This window comes from Aplysia californica, unplaced genomic scaffold (assembly GCF_000002075.1).
Source record: "Aplysia californica isolate F4 #8 unplaced genomic scaffold, AplCal3.0 scaffold00711, whole genome shotgun sequence".
NCBI lineage: Eukaryota > Metazoa > Mollusca > Gastropoda > Aplysiida > Aplysiidae > Aplysia > Aplysia californica.
In genome coordinates, this window is record NW_004797981.1 from 48,390 (window position 1) to 67,130 (window position 18,741).

General features: G+C 39.7%; 1 protein-coding gene across 3 annotated transcripts in view; it reads left to right on the forward strand.

Moving 5' to 3' along the window:
- LOC101860772 (centrosomal protein of 162 kDa) overlaps positions 1-18,741 on the forward strand; it is a gene marked incomplete at its 5' end in the record, with an annotated part of 133,182 nt that overhangs the window by 47,490 nt on the left and 66,951 nt on the right. For all 3 annotated transcript variants that reach the window (XM_013088260.1, XM_035972496.1, XM_035972497.1), the window contains 5 exon segments: positions 1,524-1,662; positions 6,506-6,618; positions 6,877-6,964; positions 9,029-9,206; positions 12,877-13,027. In XM_013088260.1, coding sequence (XP_012943714.1) covers positions 1,524-1,662; positions 6,506-6,618; positions 6,877-6,964; positions 9,029-9,206; positions 12,877-13,027 — 669 coding nt within the window.

The following is an 18,741-nucleotide window of genomic DNA, read 5'->3' on the forward strand; positions in this document are numbered from 1 at the left end:
GCTAAAGTCCCAAAAGAGGTGTAAAATTGTATTTGAACAGCCCCAAACCACGCTGGTCACACCTGCCCAATGTCATCATCATCATCATTGCCTTTCTCGCCCTGGATCAGGATATAGGCCATGAACAAACATTTTCCACCTTTCCCTATCCTGGGCTAGTCTCTTGATGTCACTCCATGTCTTCCCACTTTTCTGTACATCCATTTCCGTTACTCTTCTCCAGGTTCCACATGGTCTTCCCCTTGACCTTTTACCCTGTGGGTTCCAATCTAACACTTTCTTTGTTGTCATGCAGCTGCTTGACTTCCTTAAAGTGTGTCCAATCCATCGCCAACGCCTTCTTCCCACCGCATCTCTGACTGGGCTCTGTCTCGTTCTTCTTAATACTTCCTCATTGGTGATCTTGTCCATTCATCTGATCTTCAGTAGCTTCATCAGACACTTGTTCAGGAAAACCTGGATCCTCTTGGCATTGGCATCTCCCATTATGATGTTGACTTCCTTCCTTGGTAGTTTGTCGATGACCCCCTGGAGCCGGCTGTAAAAACATCCTTGTCCTCATCCGAAGCTTCATTTGTTGGGGCGTAGATCTGAACTATGTTCATGTTGATGCTCTTACTCTTTGTAGTGAAGGAAGCCATGATGATCCCCTCCCCTTGTGGTTCCCATCCTCTAAGTGACCTCTGTGCATACTTGCTCAAAATAATTCCAACTCCCTCCCAGAATACAATATTTGTTCCCCCGAGCTGTGCTGCTTCTGTTCAGACTGTATCCAGTGGGTTTCGCTGACTCCTAGTTTGTGCAGCATATATCTCTTCATCTGTTGTGCCACTTGAGAACTCTTTCCTGCTTCATAAATGGTGCGAACATTCCAGCACTGCAATTCATAATCTCCACAGATGAATTTTTACAAATACTTTGCTTTATTCCCATTTGTACTTAATGTAAAATTTCTGTGTGATTAATCAACTTTTGTTAGTCTTAAAATTGTAAGGAAATAACTAAAATCCCAATGAAAAGAGCACAAAGTCCAATTAAGAACACCGTAAATTTATCAATTGCCCGAACAACATGTGTTATGCTGCAGTTCACAGATACTCGTGAAATAGGAGGCTGTAAAAGCTTCTTTTCTTTTTAGGCAAAGCATATATGGTCACTTTTAAGGACAAGCGGGGTAACTAGATTTCGTGGGTTTCCAGAAATCTTCTCCTACAACAAAAGTGGGCATTGCCCTACCTATATGGGAAGTTTGGTTTCATTGGTGTGTATATTTGTTTGGTTATAGAGAAAACTCTCCTTGTCTTTTGAAGAAACAGAACAAGGGGCAAACATTTTACCTTCAATTTTCTCAAAACAGCATTTTTCGGGATAGCCGCCTTGTGCTTCACAGCATCAAGATATGAGATTAAAAAGAACATTTTTAATTTTGCTATTTTATCAATATTATTTTTGCTACTTTCTGATAGTTCTTACTTTTTAGCCTTTTCAGTCATATTTTGTTTATGTTTTTGTGTCTTGTTCAGACTAATGATACTGGAAACCAGCTAAAAACAGAATGGGCCAAACGGCCTGGCCATGAGAGAGAAGCAGCCCTCATAGACGAAATGAGAGATCTCAGGGAGCAATTGAATGCAGAGAGGATAATGAAATCCAAACTTCAAAGTAAGCAGAATTCATTAAACAAGGTTCAGTGTATTTGGTCCTGTGGATTAAATCATTCCCTTTCACAAGCTGCAATTTTTTGCTTTTGTGAGCTATGCAGTGGCAATTGATTTCTTTCACTTCAAAGTCTTCAGACTCATACAAACCACCATTTTATGCTCAGATTACTTTGTGTTCTTTGAGCTGTCTGACATGAAATTCATTCCATATATATGCACTCAAGTCAGTTAGTCGTGAATTTGTGAAAGACACTGTCATGGAATGCCCGCCAAAATCCTGTCATTTAGACCCAATACCTACTGACAGTCATATTGATGATGTTATTAATGTTATAACTTCAATTGTGAACACAATCAAAACGCCATCATGTGACTCCGCTCCGTAAAGAGCTCCATTGGCTTCCACTGAAAACGAGAATCAAATTTAAGTTAGCCCTACTATGCTTCAAAGGTCAAACTAACCAGTCTCCCACATACATTCAAGAACTCATTGTGGTTCTCTTTTAGACGCCTCCTGGTAGTTTTCAATGTCTTCTCGTGTTTTGGTTGCCTTGGCTTTTTTCCAATAGACAGCATTTTTGGAGAAAATGTATCCTGAAAGGTGAAAATGGGCAATCAAAGCCTACTCTTATCAATTTTGGACCACCAAGGGATCTTTAATGTGCGCAACTTGCACACATTTTTTGCCCTTATTGGAGAAGGTTAGATACTAGATTTTACACACCATAAGACCAGGGGTGTGACTGAAAGACAGCAGTAAGAAGGAGCCAAGGCCCAGAAGAGGGAGGCAAAGGAGGTGGGGTGGGTGCAGAAAGTGGAGACAAAAAGAGACGACAGAACATTGTTAGAGAGCAGGAAAGGAGATGAAAGGAGACAATTTTAGAGAAGAAAATTTTCCGTTTCTATTCGGATTCAAACCCAGAACCTATTGAATGAAAGGCAAACGCCATAATCTCTCGACCATGAGAGCCCCTAGAAATGGGCTTTGCCACTGAAACAAATGTCATTGAGGAAATGTTCACGCTTTTCAAGACGATCCAGGAACCACGAACAGTAGTGGTCTTTTTTTCTAGGAATTTGTAGTTCCAATTCTCTCTATAGATTCAAACTGGTGGAACATCTCTATCCATGACATCAAAAAAGGTCATGAGGGCAGTTAACCTTTTTTCCATGCCCTGTGCGAAACTTACAAAATGTCAGAGATGACGAGTTGGAGGCAAAGTAATGCTCAATACAAAAAGCTCTCTGCTCTTTAATATAAACTTAACCATGATCCTTGAATGCAAAGAAAGTTTGTTAAAAACAGTAGCTGCAAACTTATGTTGACTTGTTAGACTGCTGTAGCTTGCAGTATGGCGCAATTGTTGTGACTTTTGGGGTCAGACCTAGTGTGAACTAGTACTTCATGCTACACAAATGAGGACAAGGCTAACAATGAGTTGTTTTCTTGTGTGCTATCTAGAGCAAAACTATTCTGTGGAATTATCTAAAATGAATATCGGCCAAATTCCTTTTGGCTGCCAAATATTGTGTTCAAAATTGAAACACGAAGTTTCAGTGTGGAGGACACGGCGCACCGGCAGTGGAATTTTAGTTGCCGCGGGGGGTTCCCCGCCAGGCGCCTTATCACGTCGGGGTCACGGGGGTCAGCTCCCTGTCGCCGCTCTGTCTGGGCCGAATTAATTTTTGGTACTTTTCAACGTACAATTTAAGGTGTATCCTTTTATTTATGGTAATTCTCATTTAGTGCACCCAAAGCAAGCATTTCTGCTCTTGAGACTCAAAAAAGAACGGACGTTGTAGCTTGTCTGGTTATTTCGTTAGACGCGCTGGAGTCGGCAATGCCAAATTGTAATTTTTTTTTGACTAGCGTGAATGAAAAAAAATCAGTATAAAAAAAAGGCATCGTCAAAATCTGTCGAACTTTTGGAACATGAACGACATAACATTGGTGCAGATACTCAGAAAAGATGGTATCTGCGCATATAATAGAAGGCTGTAATTTTGCAATTTTATCCATCGGGCACACAATTCGCTATGAAGTAATTCCTCCAAATACAACTTTATGTGTCTAATATAATGGTGAATATTCGCATATTTTCTCGAAAGTTTATAAAAGTGACCATGAAGTGTCTCTATGAAAAGTACAAATCGATTTTAGTGCTAGAATATATCTTCAACGTAGATCTAATACATGAACAGTATCTGTTACACTCCAGAAATTCCTTACTTTTCTTAACACGCCAAGTCTAGGTTTTGTAAGTTGACTGAATAATAGGGATGACTTCTCGTAATTGGGTTATAAGAATAATTTCTAGCTTTCCAGGGACACTGAATCAGCACCAGACTTTTCCAGCTTTTTTAAACATTTCTATGACCATCTGCAATAACTGACAATGTGACTGATTTCTTTACATTCATAATTGTGTCCGCGCATATTTCCTACACAAAAACTAAGAATGAATGTTTTAGCTGTCATTATTTTTATTCCATACTAGAACTTTATCTCTACCCATGTATTTACACGGTTTTGAGGTTTTTTTCATCGCTTATATATTATATTATCTTTTTAGTTGTATGCAGGCTGCCGCAGACACAGCATGATTCATGAACAAACGCAGAGTAAATTTCTCTTGTTTAATAGTAAAATAAGAGCTAACGCTGATCGTCTTTAGTTAAAAAATGCAGATGTGCATCTTTCTTCTCTTATAACTTGACTATTTCTACTCGCGCAGATTTAAGATTTCTCATGGTAAAAGACATGGTATTCGTAGTCAGTTTAACACAGATTTTGGAGAGATCTGTCGTGCCTTTTTTAAATTAACAATCATTTATTCATAAGTTTGTAACTAAAGTAGGACAAATTGGGTACTCTACAAACACTTGTCTAGAACAAAAACTAAGGCACAGAAACTAACCATTCTAACGCAGAATAAATCTCAAGACATTGAGCTTTTAGTACATCCGCGTAATGGTTTGCCATGTGGGATGGGGAAGAAGTTATATCGGTTTGAACATAGTCAAAAATGCGAACTTCTTAACCGACACCGGCAAAGTCGCTTCAGAGCTCATTAACCCCATGACCTCGAGCAGGGGAGCTCCGGCGGGCTGCTGAGTCACGCGAACTAAAAGTAACAGAATCGGGCGAAAAGTGACGCTGTGATGAAAATATATGTTTAAAAAAGTTGTAAATTTTTTTTGGGGTCACCCTGTTTGATGTATTTGATAGGAAGATCAAGGTGAAAGGATTATTTTTAAGCAAATACATCTCTATTATAACTGAAATTTGACCACAGGGGTAAAATCCAAAAGTTTGCACACCAGTATGCCCTGTGATCCCCATGTACATTCAACACAGTAGTGCATCTTGTGCTCATAAAGTACACAGTTTACCTTAAAAATGTTGTTTCAGGCATTGATGAAGGCTTTCTGCAGCTGTAAAAATCTTTCTGGGACCAGGATTCATGTCAAGGACAACAGAATCAATCCTGTCCTACAGGTGCTCAATTGGTTTCAAATCTGGTGAAAGGGCAGGCCATGGATCTATTACAATCAAATTTTTTCTGGATTGAAAAAAAAAAAATGTTGCGACGAACAGTATGCTCCCTGATTGGTCAAAGTTCAGGAAATTGTCTTGTGATTTTAGCAGCTGTCCAGAAATGATTTCACAGGCCTACCGTATTGGTCTTGAGCTGGTGTTATTCCCCTTGGATATCCAGTTCTAGGTCAGTCTTTAAGTGGCCCAGTCACAATGCCTCAGAAGACTGATAGTTTTTCTTCTTATGTCGAATGTTCTCACAAAAGGAGTGCTGAGCATGCCGATGGCTTCATTTTTCTGAACTTGAGTAAAATGTACCATCTTTCTTGGGTGACATTGACCAAAATATGGTAATGCGGCTTTAAAAAAAGACCCCTAAGAATAGAAAAAATCTGCCACATGGTCGGAGAAAAATACTAATTTTTACATTTTTCACATGGGTGCTGAAGCACCAACTAACTGAAGCACCAAAAGTTGCTTTTGTACAATGACCTACTTTTCAGATCATACTACTCATGTGAAAGGAAAAGTGTTAAAGACTCAAAGATTAAATTTTTTGCCAATCAAAAAGTGGTGCTTTTCTTTTGATCACCAATATATTATACAGTCGAACCTGCTCTAATGGTCAGCTATATAAGACAATCACCTGTACAAACAGCCACTTCCCATTTCCATGTGTATTTCTTTTCATTGTAATGACACTGAGTAAGATGGCCACCTGTCTCATACAGCCACTTTTCTCGTTGACAATGCGTGGCCACAGTAGACAGTTTCAACTGTATTTGGAGGTTCAGTCTTTGTTGAATGTGAATGATTCATGTCTAGAACTGGACTCAGCTGTTTCTTGATTACAAACCTTTCAAGCTCTTATCTGGACAGAAGAATACCAAAGCTCAAGGTGCTGAGATCTCAGTGTGGGAATACTTCACTGTGGTAGTAGCAAGGAAAAAGGAACATTTTGTATTTTTAAGATATTTTAGTTGACTTTATTATGATTTTTTTTTCTTTCATCGAACCTGTGCAAAATGACCATCTATTGTCAAGGAGAAAACTGTTTACCTCAGAGAGGTGGTCTTCATGAACAGTTTCATTATAATAAAGAACAACTCAAGGGGGAAGTGGGAATTGGTCATTTGTACAGGTAATTGTCTTGTCAGAGCGGATTTGACTATACTTAACAAAATTGTCTTTCATACTCTGAAATCAACCCTTCATTTTTAACATATATTTTATAAATGTTAACACCTTATATGCTAATGTCCATACAGTGCCTTGGTTTTGATTTACGTATTGTACTTTTTGACAGCTGATGCAACAGGAACAGAGAAAGAGTTAAAAAAACAACTCAGTTCTCAAAAACTCAAATATGAAGATGAAGTCTTCACTTTGAAACAAGAGAATTTTGTGCTTTCTGCCAAGGTAAGTTCAATTCACCAAATTCTTCTAACATACTGTAATCTGATTTTTTTTTTTTCACACATGCCTTGAACTCACAATTTTCACATTGTTAAAGAAATTGGCAAAATTAAGTTGACAACGAACGACTCAAAATGTGAATTCAACACATTCGAGGAAAATGAATTAGCAAAACACATACAAAAAAAAAGAGCCAGCAAAGAAGACCTGGTGTACAGAATTACTCTTTGAAGCCTTGCTTATGGTTCCATATTCTTCCAGCTGAAAGAACTGGAGGGGGACAAGGCGTCCAAAGCAAAGATGTCTGAAGGTTCTTCTGTCCAGGGCAGCTGTGAAGACCCCCAAGAAAGTAAGTAAACGTTGTCACTGTCTCATACCAAAGTTTTCATTTTTACTGTTATTATTATTTACAGACATGAAGAAATTTGGGTTACAATGCACTTTAAAATGTACAGTTAAACCTCGTTGTACCGCCAGCCCCGCTTTCCGCCAGGTTTTGCCACTGTACAAAAAGAGTTCCGATTTAAACATAGTATTTGTACCTTTACACTGCCATCCACCAACTATCTCAGTTTTTTGGTCCTTACTAATTACTGTATATTTACCCTGTTGTACCGTCAGGGAACTGACTGCCAGAAATACACAGTACACACCAGGCAACTCATGGCGCATGGCACATCCACTCGGTGGTTGCGTGACAATCTTTCACACACAAGTCTCTGTGAGCTACAGGGATGCCAAATCTCAGGTTTTTCAGGCTTTTTCAGGTGTTTTTTTTTCAAAAATCATTTGGCATCCCCGAAGAACAAGACCACTGACATAAGGTCCTTCTTCTCAAGACAGATATAGTATTACTGGAATTTGTGAAACAAAGTCCTCATACCCTTGCAAAGGAAAGGGGAGAAGTAAGAGAGATGTTTTTGTGTGCTCATTTAAAAGTTTGCAAGGTTTGTTTTAGGTGAGATGTGATGCTCCGCTCATTTTCATTTTTTTGTTCAAAAATCATTTGGCATCCCTAGAGCTAGGCCTTGGTCTAGATCAAGCGCTTTTTGCCGATTTGCTCCCTCCCCGCCCATCCCACCACCAGACCTTTTGTCTTGTAGATTTCAGGTAGTATGGATAGATCAACAGTGATGTAGTGTGTCACAAGCAAACGCAATACAATGTGTAATGTAGAAGAGTAGGCCTAAAATTTAAAAAAACATAACTTACTTTGTAATTCAGCATCAAACCCCCTCCCCATCCAACAAATTTGATAATTTGATGCGCTGATTATGAAAATGCTTATATTTTTAGGCCTTTGTCAATACTTTAAAAAACATTTTTATTAATAATGGGAATTTGTTTTTCAAATCGCCTGGAGGACCCCCCCCCCCCCCCCCCGGCAAAATATATGGTGCTGCCAGTTATCAGCCCGTGGGACTTTTATTTAGTGAGGCTTACACTCAAGTCTAATTGACAAATTGAAGGGAGATAACTCAATACTTCATGTAGTGATTTGTAAACTAGTTCCCTTGATGTTGGGCAGTCGGTGCCACATGTATTTAACAGAGAACAAGAAAATCTTGATGTACTGCCAGCCCTGTTATGCCACCAACTTCATGCTTGTTCCAAGGTAGGCAGTATAATGGGGTTTGACTGTATTATCCTTTTGACTGTAATGTGCACTGAACATTTTTTTGAAAATAGAAATTCGCAACATAAATGCTGTCAATGCTAATTATCATTATGATTTACTGTAACTTATGTAGTTGGGTTGAAGTTTTCGCTTACCACTTAGTGTACATGTCTTTGATAACACATCCTGGAGATGTCGTTGCAATCACAGCTTTTAATTTTAACTGCATGTCCAACACTTTACCTCTCCTCAAAAACGTCATGGTATTTGATTTTGGCATGTAGGCATTTGAAAAGTGCCACTTGCAGCTTGTCTGTCTTTCGAACATGTCTGTTTTTTTCTAAAACCATGTGACCATTGTAATGTCTATATTATAAGCACAGTTGGTCTTTGTGCCAGACTGAGACATTATGTTTTTATGCAGGTATACTTTTTTCTTTTATTTACACCCCTCAACACTGGGGAAAATGTTTTAGGAAATCCAGTGGCATATCAGTTTCTCCATTTTGGTTCTGCAGTCGCAGCCAAGAAAAATAATGGGCCTACCGTCAGTTCAATTAGTATCATGCTGGACCATGATGTGGATGACCTTGGTTTGAATGTTTTTGGGGGATAGGGGACTCTGTGAACTTGGGTTGTTGGAGAGAGTTCTAGGTACTGCACCTTCTTAGCCCAATCCTATCAGAAATGAGTGTATAATTCATAGTAGTCTTTTTATCTTATTCTTGGAAATATCGCCAAGTGATAACAGAGTTTCCATAGAGCCTTATGATATAAAAATCACATGCAATCTAGGTCAAACAGCACGACTAGAGCGAGAAGTGCAGGAGCAGGAGAACTTACTAGCTGGCTACCAGGCAGAGAACAAACGTCTCTATGAGGAGATCAAGGGACTACAGAGCAAGGCTAAGGTTACCGAGGGCAGCATGTTCAAGGAGAACCAGCGACTAACATCTGAGCTCACAAATCTGAGGTATATCAATGCTCTGAAATTGAGATGTTTGTGCTCCAGTCTTATTGAAGATAATTTTGTTTTGTGAAATGTAAATTTTCTCTGTGGAAGACCCTTTCCCTCAATACTGACCACTGAAACATGCTCAAGTGAACAGAAACCGTTGAAAAAAAGATCATAGACTGATTTTAAAAGATTAAATAACAATGATAGGAAACACTCTAAAGGCTTTCATTGATTTTGTTTTAGACATATGATCTGCTATGTGAAGAATAAGTCATTTCAAACAGAGAGTTCATAAATAATCACAGAGCACATGGCTGAGATGAGAAAAAAACATGTTCCATAAAGTACGAAAAGTGGTAGAGCCTACCTCTTCCATTGCAAAAGAAAAACAACGAATTATCGAAATTTTTCAATTTTTCAAATTTTACATATTTTATAGAACAGTGCCTTATGGTACCATTGGTTTTGCCATGTCTTGTTTGTTGTTTACTTTATTCAGAAATCATCGTTTTTCCCTTACTCTTGTGAGAATGACAAATGGTTGATTGGTCAAGGATCAGTGCTCGTTCAGCGTTTCCTCCTCATAGCTGGTCTGTGCTGGCAGGCAAAAACAGCCAAGGTGACAAATGGCACATGGTCACTGTCACATCAATGCAGACAGCTTCTTCTTTGTTCACAAATAATCTTGCAATGCTCAGTTACTGAAGAGATCCTGCTTTCCGTAGAAGATACCCACACATCACGGATCTTTGGAGATTAAATAAATGCACTCTTTACGTAAATCTACAGAATGAATTGTGTGCTGGTCTATGGAATCAAAAGTTGCGGTATGCTAGGCTCTACACAGCTACACAACTTTTTGGCAAACAATCGAGATGACACAGGCGTGCATTTGAACGAATCAATCTTTTTTTGCACAGCTCATAATATGCAGGCATTTCAAGCACCACTTGTTACTTCTCTTTATACATTACTTGCTCAGTGCCTGTAATTATTTACACAAAACCTCCTGTTTGCTATAACGAACACTCGGATTCAACTAGATTTTAGGTCAGGCCCAGCGGCCTCATTGAATCAGAGTTCCACTGTACCTTTGGTCATTTTGGCATACAAAGCAAGACTCACCTGTGAGTGTGGGGTCCAAAGTAGAACGATAAATGTTTTTTTCAGTCTCAACAGTGCAGACTTTAAAACAGATTGATGGCCCTCTTAACCAAATTTCTGCTAAATTGTAGCTTAAAAGAATAAAAAATAGAAAAGTTTTAAGTGGAAATGTAAACGTTTCTTGCTGCTCCTGAAAGAAGTTCCATGCTACCTGGATGTTACCATATTCGTCCTTTTTCCATTATGACAGCTGACCTAGATAAAGAGCTGGAGACTGGGATCTGGATTCTGAGACAGGAATATATATGTGCATTCTCAGGGCTAGAATTTTTGCTGGTCTGATTTTTTAAAATGTTTATAAAGCAAAAGTGCTAAACACAGCGGATAAGGAGCGCCCATTTAGTTTCGGCTGGCGCGAGGCAAGCAAGCCCGCGCTTCCCCAGGTCACGGGGTCATTTACCTGCGCCGCCGGGGATTTCCCTTATCAGCCGAACACCGGCAGCGCTCTTGTATTTTTTGCAAAGTTTACCAGCACAGTGAGCCAAAGCTAATGTAAGATGAACATTTTAATAAAGACCACGTAAATATTCAACATATTAAGGAAGAAAATGAAGAAATCGGAAGACCATGGTACATTACACTTACAAGCTGTGAAGTTCTCAAAAAGGGGACTTAAATTTGATAAATGTGTCATGGGTAATCAATTATAAACATCAATTTAAATGTGTTTGCCCCCAACGAATTCAATCAAATTTGCACACAGGACTGAGAACATAATGAAATTTGTACTCACAAAGGGGCATATGCAAGAAGTTTCTGGATCCGTAATTATTCAGGTTTGAAGTTGATTTTTGCAATACTCTTGCTTTGCGACCTTGTTTTTTCATAGCGAAATCCACGATACATGTAACTACAGGACAGATCTTTTCTTGCCGATACACTTATGAAAACACAACCTAAACACAAAATACAAAAAGAACACAATATTGCTGGACTGGAGGAATTATCTCATTTTTCCGCTGTAAGCTTTCGTCTTTTGATGGGTGGTGCACACGACAGAGTAGCTTTGGGTGGGTTTGGACGTGTTGTGACTGCATGATTGTTTTGACATGTTTTTCTTTGTCTGTTATTGCTGCTACTCGTTTTTCCAGCTTGGCCACGGTTGCATGAATGAGCTCACCCCCTTGCTCACCATGGAAGGCCATTCCAAACCCACATTTTTGTATCCAAGGAACGCAGTGTTTCTCAAGGATGTGTTGTTTAGGTGATTGAGTAGCACGTGTTTTACGGCACTATCGACTCAAGACCTTTTATTTGCCAAAATATGTTTCTGTATAAAGACATATATCGTGTGATGCATGACTGAATATGTGGTATTCTCTCTAAAGTGATTGGCTTTCCATGTGCAATTACTGTGTGGATATCTTTGAAGGTGTCTTTTATGTGAACAAATTTCTCTCTCAGAACAATTAATGCGGTGTCTATTATGCTTTGATTTCGTGTACATGCAACTGTTCTTTTTGTTAAAAATGATGCTAGCTGTCTGTACACATGGGCTGTGAAGTATTTATGGCAGTGGTTTCCCATAAATGAACGGCTGTGGTAGGCCTGTGGTGTGATGTTGTGTTGTTTGAGGATGTTATCAAATTCAGAGCAGGCAGGACTTGACCTTGGAATAAGCTCCTCAAACTCTAACTCTGACAGCTGATCATGTACACTAGAACCCTCCCTCTCAAATCTCTCTGCTTCTCGTGGATTATCTGACAAAACCTGACAGCCTTGTAACAATTGAATGTCCTCCTCGGTTTTTTTCAGCCCTCTTTCATTTTTTGCCGTAGATATGCACATTTTGTCCTATTCCAGGCATGCAATTCTCCATAGACTGATGGGCCAGCTGTACATCTATATCATGTGCCAGCTGTACATCTATATCATGTGCCAGCTGTACATTTTTTAAATCACAGAAAATCATAGAATAACTTAGTGCATTTGAAACTTGCACATGTAAATTAAAACTGTCACCACAGTTGATACATGAATTTTTGTTTAAATCGTTGGGGGCCGGATTGAAATATTTAAATCCAAACTGGAAAAGTTCTGAGCATTGAAGATGCCAGTTTGAAAATCACAGACTTACTTAAATCCCTTGTAAAACTGATATAATCGGACTTACAAGAAAACAAGTTATACCGGCTTACAGGTCAAACATAGCACGTTACAATGAAATCTCAATCGGCCTTGTAGCATTTATAGTTTCAGAGTTAGGAGGCTTTCAATTCGCACTAAAACGCCATATTTACTACTGCCCCGGCACAGGAGGTGTGGCGCTGCGGTCACCCCAATTAACCCCTCTGACAAGTGATTTATGACTACGCGCTGGGCTGTCGGGCGGGGCGGGCAGGGTGGTGAGGATGGTCGGGGAGGAACCGGGGAAGAAAAACTAAGTGAGCGATCTGGACGGTATTTTATCCGCTGTGTAAAGCTTGCACTATAATTGAAGTCATAATGTGTTTTGTAATATTGTACAAAATGTGACTCATAGCGCTGATTTGCAGTTAACAACAACTTGCAATCTTCACAGGCAAGAACTGGAACTGAAAAACTCTGAGCTCCAGAATAAAGGCGTTATTACCAGCATGACTGTACAGCAGCAGATAGCCACTGGCAATGCTCAGGCGGCCATCGGAGCTACACAGATATCTCACTTAGAGGGGGAGCTGGCAGAGGTTAAGGTTAGTGTTACTGTTTGTAAGACTATCTCAGTGCATGCTTTAAAACTGGCATGGGCAAACTATGGCTCGAGGACCAAATCTGTCCTGTGAGCATTTTGTTCTCAGAACAAACAGTTGATCTGTACATGATCTCCCTGGTCGAAAACCCGCCTGTTCCTCTCTTAGTCTCTCATGTATTGCTGTTCTGAATCAAGACAAGATAATAGCATAAAATAATTTTCCAGAGTCTGATAAAAGCATTATTCCTCTCCAATTGCTACAGTCTTTTAAGTCCCCCTTTTTTGGGTAGTTTTATTATATTTCCCTTTCTCCATTCCAAGGGGCAAGGATTTCCTTAAATAGCAAAAGTAATATCTCATAACCTTCGTTTCCAGTCGTTTTAAGCATCTCAGCGGTAATTCTATCTTCTCGTGGACTTTTGTTACTTTTCATTTTCATGACTGTTGTTAAAATTTCCGGCATGGTTATTTTGTCAGTATTTATGTTCAATTCCTCCATTGGTTGTACTTTGTCAAAGTTGAATTCATTTGTTTGGAGTGGTCTATTAAATCTCTTAAAAGTGTTCCGCCTATCGATCTTTTTTGTCTTCTAAAGCTGTTGCCATGGTGCCGTCTCTCTTTTCTACTGGTTCCTCTGATGGTTTTCCAAAGTCTCCAGCTAGTCTTTTTGTAATCTGGTATAATTCTCGCATGTCGTTTCTGTTCGCTGCTTTTTCAGTTTTGTTGAATCAAAGCGTTTTTTGGTGACTGTCTTCACTTGTCTTTTTAGTTTGAGTTTGATTGTTGCAATGCAGAGGAAATGGTTCCGATCCTACCTCAGCCCCTCTATGTGTGCGGACATCAACGGAGCACCGGGGAACAGCGACTCTATTTTTAAAAACAGGAAAAAATTTGTCCGGGGAACAGCGACTGCCCCAAGTGAATACCTCGTTGTGATGGTATTGATGATGGTATCGATACACCCGCGGCCCGCCAAAACGATTTTTCCATAAACATTTAAAACTATGTCTAATCGTAAAAATAATATCAAATTCGGAACCAGTGTGTCCAAATTAACAAAATAACTCGCGGGTGACCGTTTTTCTTTCTGGATTTAGAAGATCACAAAAAGAAGTATTTTATATAGATCTAGATTCTACCAAGCATCTTGTAGTATTTTCCAATCATAAAGAGGACAAACAACAGTATAATAGAACACACACACACACACACACACACACACACACACGCACACACACACACACACACACACACACACACACACACACAGGGGGCTCTCGTGGCCTAGAGGTTAAGGCGTTGGCCTCTCATTCAAAGGTCCCGGGTTCGAATCCGGGTAGCGACCAAAAAATTTTCTTCTCTAAAATTGTCTCCTTTCACCTCCTTTCCTGCTCTCTAGCAATGTTCTGTTGTCTGCTTTCATTTCCACTTTCTGCCCCCACCCCCTCACCTCCTTTGCCCCCTCCTCTGGGCTCCTGACTCTTTCTGCAGCCTTTCTACTGCTACTCCTTGGCCCCTCCTTACTGCTGTCTTTCTGCCACACCCCTGATCTTCTGGTAGGAAAGATCTACATCTAGCCTTCTAGGACAAGGGCGAAAAATCTCGGAGGGCCCGTGTGCAAGTTGCGCACGTTAAAGATCCCTTGGTGGTCTAAAATCGATAAGAGTAGGCTTCGGCCGCCACCCGGGCAAAATTCAAAATTCCTACCAACTGAAAATATTAGGTGTGTCCCGCGCGCTCATATGACCTATGCAGTTGCGAGCGCCGTAAAACACTTTACAAAAACAAAACAAAAACACACACACACACCCCCCCCCCCCCCCCCCCAGTGTGAAGTGACAAGTGAGAAGCTGTGACGCAAAATTCCTTTGAAGTTTGCCGCCGCGCGGGATTTAACTTGGCGCGCAGAATTTTCAAAATAATTATCGCTGCTAAAAACTGATTTCATTTTAGAAATCGGCGTATCAAAATAAGCCAAGTGGCTCACGTGGAACCTGATTTGATGCCATATTTTAGAACTGGAGCAAACTTTGTTTTTCAATTGTCTATTTTCAATCTAAAGTTATGTATCAAGGTCACCCAGTGCGTTGTAAGTGCATCTGACGTCAAAGCTGTTAGGACTACACAGTACACACTGCACACTAGATATCTACTATCTACTACTGCACAGTCACTGTACAGTGTACAGTATAGTGACTTGGTCGAAAGACACTTAAGCTGACATTCCATATGCCCGAAAAACCGATGCGAACTTAGGGTGCGAATTTCGCTTGCGAATTATTTTTTTCGCACCAACGTTTTTGTCATTGGGTGAATCCATATGCCGGAATTTCGCATGGCTGAGTCCGAAATTCGCATGCGAACATTTTGTTTCGCACGAGGGAGCGAAACTTTTTTCTTCGCATGCGAATTCTTCGTGAAGTGGGCGGGGCTTATTTCCCGCCAAATCTACTTCAAAGGAACGAAGCAGCATAGAACATGATAGAAGCACAAGATAAGTGGGGAAAACATCGAAATGTTGATTTCCTTGGTTCGAGAGAGAAGTGTTAAAACCAAGACTGAAAAGAAGTGTTTATTTTCAAGGTGGCTGTCATTTGCATGGCAACCACTTTTTTTTTAGTTTGTGGGAAACTTTCGGGAGTCTATGTAATCTATCTATGCTATCATTTATCGTTTAAATCATGTAATAACTAAAAATAGCATTTCACTTACATCCTTAATTAAATGCACTTGAATATAACTTCTAACATACATGAATTATAACTTAAGATTGCTGTCTGTGCCACAGCCACATCAGCCAGCGCTGTCGGTGATAGGACCGAAGCTTCAAAAAGAAAACGACCCAAGAAAGCAAAGCTTATGAAGGAAGGACCATCATCAAGTCTGGACAAAACAATTTAAAGCTGCTTTCATAGGAACAGGAGTTCTAACAGCAAAATTCTCTTGTTTTCAATGTAGAGTGCTTGCTCTGACTGAACTGGTGCCGTGATTTCAGTCAGATGACGGATGCGAATTTCGCGTATATGGAAGGAGGGCTCTTTTTTCTTCGCACCCGAATTTTGTACACGAAATTCACACCCGAAGTTCGCATCGGTTTTTCGGGCATATGGAATGCCAGCTTTATTCTCTTTATTGAGATATAGAGGCCTACAGATCCCTCGAATGTCTGTGGACGATTATGTCCTGAGACTACGATAACAAATTATTAAGAGAGGGCGTAGGGAGAGTTTGTGTCATTAGAATTTTGCAACTAATAACTTCGTGTTCCTCTTTTTTTACGTTTGTTAAATAACAACACACAGAATGCAGGCAAATTGTTTCGAAGAGTCATCTGGCGCAAGAAGAAGGAATCTCCCCTAGTTGAAAGGGAATTGGACACTATACATTTTAATGTTTAAACAGAATATGGAGTTAGAAAATCTGACAGATCTACTATACGAAGAATGTAATACGATTTATCGCTGAGAGTAACCTTGGCTTTACATATTAACCCTTTTCACGGTAACCTATTTATATCCCTTTGACCGACAACTGGGTGTAACACACCCTCATGTGTATTATACAGTGGGTTCCAAAAGAAAGTAACTTGATAATGCAATCACCCATTCATCGGGTTAAAGCCTTACACTACCCACTCATACATCATACCGATTTAAAGCTAAATAAATTCTGCTTCATCTGACGAAATAATATTCCAGCTATGTTAAGAGATGCTTAAGATAACAATGTGATCACTCAAAATTGACCTTAAAAATCAGGCTTGGCAAAATTGTTCGAAATCTCAGAAACGTCTTCGCGCGTGTATTGGGACCATCAATATTGATAGAATGGACAATATTGCATATCCAAAGAATGGAGATTTTGTTTCTCTGCAATAAACAATATTTAATGTCGATAGTTTCAATTTCAAACAAAACAGAAAACAGAGCAATGACAAATAACACAAAAACTTGGACTTAACATTAAATGTGCTCATTGTTATTTTGCGTAGGAGCCACTGGTTTTATGTAGTGCACGAATCCATAGGGCATCGACTCTGCTAAATTTTGAACAATTATCAGTCATTTCATCCCAGATGTCACAGACGGTTGCAAACGAAGGGTTTGAACTGGGAGCAACGTCAATTTCCTTCAGCAGCTGTTTCATGGGATTTCACATATCGGGCTATTTACTGGTGACCACTCCAAGGTTGATATGGTATAGTTTTCCAAGAATTGTCTCGTGAAAATATTGGCCAAATGAGAAAGTGATTTGCCATGAATGGAGATGTCTATTTGAATGACACCATGAGGGAAATAAAGGTAAGACATGACATTCCAACACTTGCACGATGTAATCAACTTTTATTCCGTCCCAGACCACCCCAAAAAATGGCAGTTTCATGGCCTCTGCTCCTCACTGACATGTGATTAGTCCAAAATCTAACTTACACAGCCATGTGCTAAAAGGTTTGTGCTCTACAAGAAGACCAAAATAGCTCCTAAACAAAATCAAAATCGTACTAATGAGCACATGCAATGTTGAGTCTACGTTCAGCATGGTATTTGTAAGTAATCTGTTTTCTAACTTGTTTGAAAATATATTTCAGTAGATGCTGTTCATTGCAGAGACAATACTACTTTTTCATTTGATATTCAATACATATTAGTTCCACCAACGTTGATGAACCTCAATACACGAGCGAACACACTTTTACGTTTCTTTGATTTCGCCAAGCCAGAGATTTTAAGGTTAATTATTTTAAGTGACCATATCTCGAGTATCTCTGAACATAAGTGAAATATTATTGTGTCAGATGCAGGATTTATTTAGCTTTAAATTGGCATACTGCATGAGTGGGTAGTGCAAGGCTTTAACACGATGATTCGGTGATTACATTTTCAAGTTTCTTTTTGAGGCCACTGTACAGTAAAACATGTACTCACCTTACATCTGGTGACTGGGTGTAAGAAATCCAACAGTTCTTTGTTAGTTGAGCTCTTATTTACTCAAAACGCTCAGTCTTTCCTCATGGCACGTACTCCGTGCAAAAACATTAACTCCCCCCCCCCCCCTTAAAAAAAGATGGTACTCCATTTACTCATCATGTTCTGTCACCAACGAAAGATGCTTTTCATCTATGCTCATTGAGAAAACGATAGATACTGCCATCTGTTGTTGATTCTACAAAGGAGGAAGCATTGTTAGCAATTGTTTACTTTCTTGCGTTTAATTCCGGCGGCGCTTTTAGATCTAGATCTAGACAAAAATCTATGCATCCGCGACTGGATATTCAAAACTTTGCGCTGGAGTTAGGAATATGTAAACCACGGCAATGTCCTCATTTGTAGGTAATAACATACTATATTGGCTTTAAAGGCTTTCTGTAATGATTTTGATGGACATTGAGTGAGTATACTATTCTCATAGAGTTCAGAGTGGTGGCCCTATACGGAAGTCCTCCCCGGAATTAGACGCGAGAAAGTAAACTATTACCGCATTGTTTGGTCTAAAATCTGGATCACCGTTTAAAAGTATACACAATGTCAAGCTCACGCTTGGCACGAGGAACCTCATAGTGCTCAGGATAATTACGTTGTTCTGACGTTTGATTCTCTTCTCCTCCTCCTCCTCCTCCCCCCTCCTCCTCCTCCTCCTCCTTCTTCTTCTTCTTCTTCTTCTTCTTCTTCTTCTTCTTCTTCTTCGAACCGTTAAATAAAATTGAGGGGATAATAG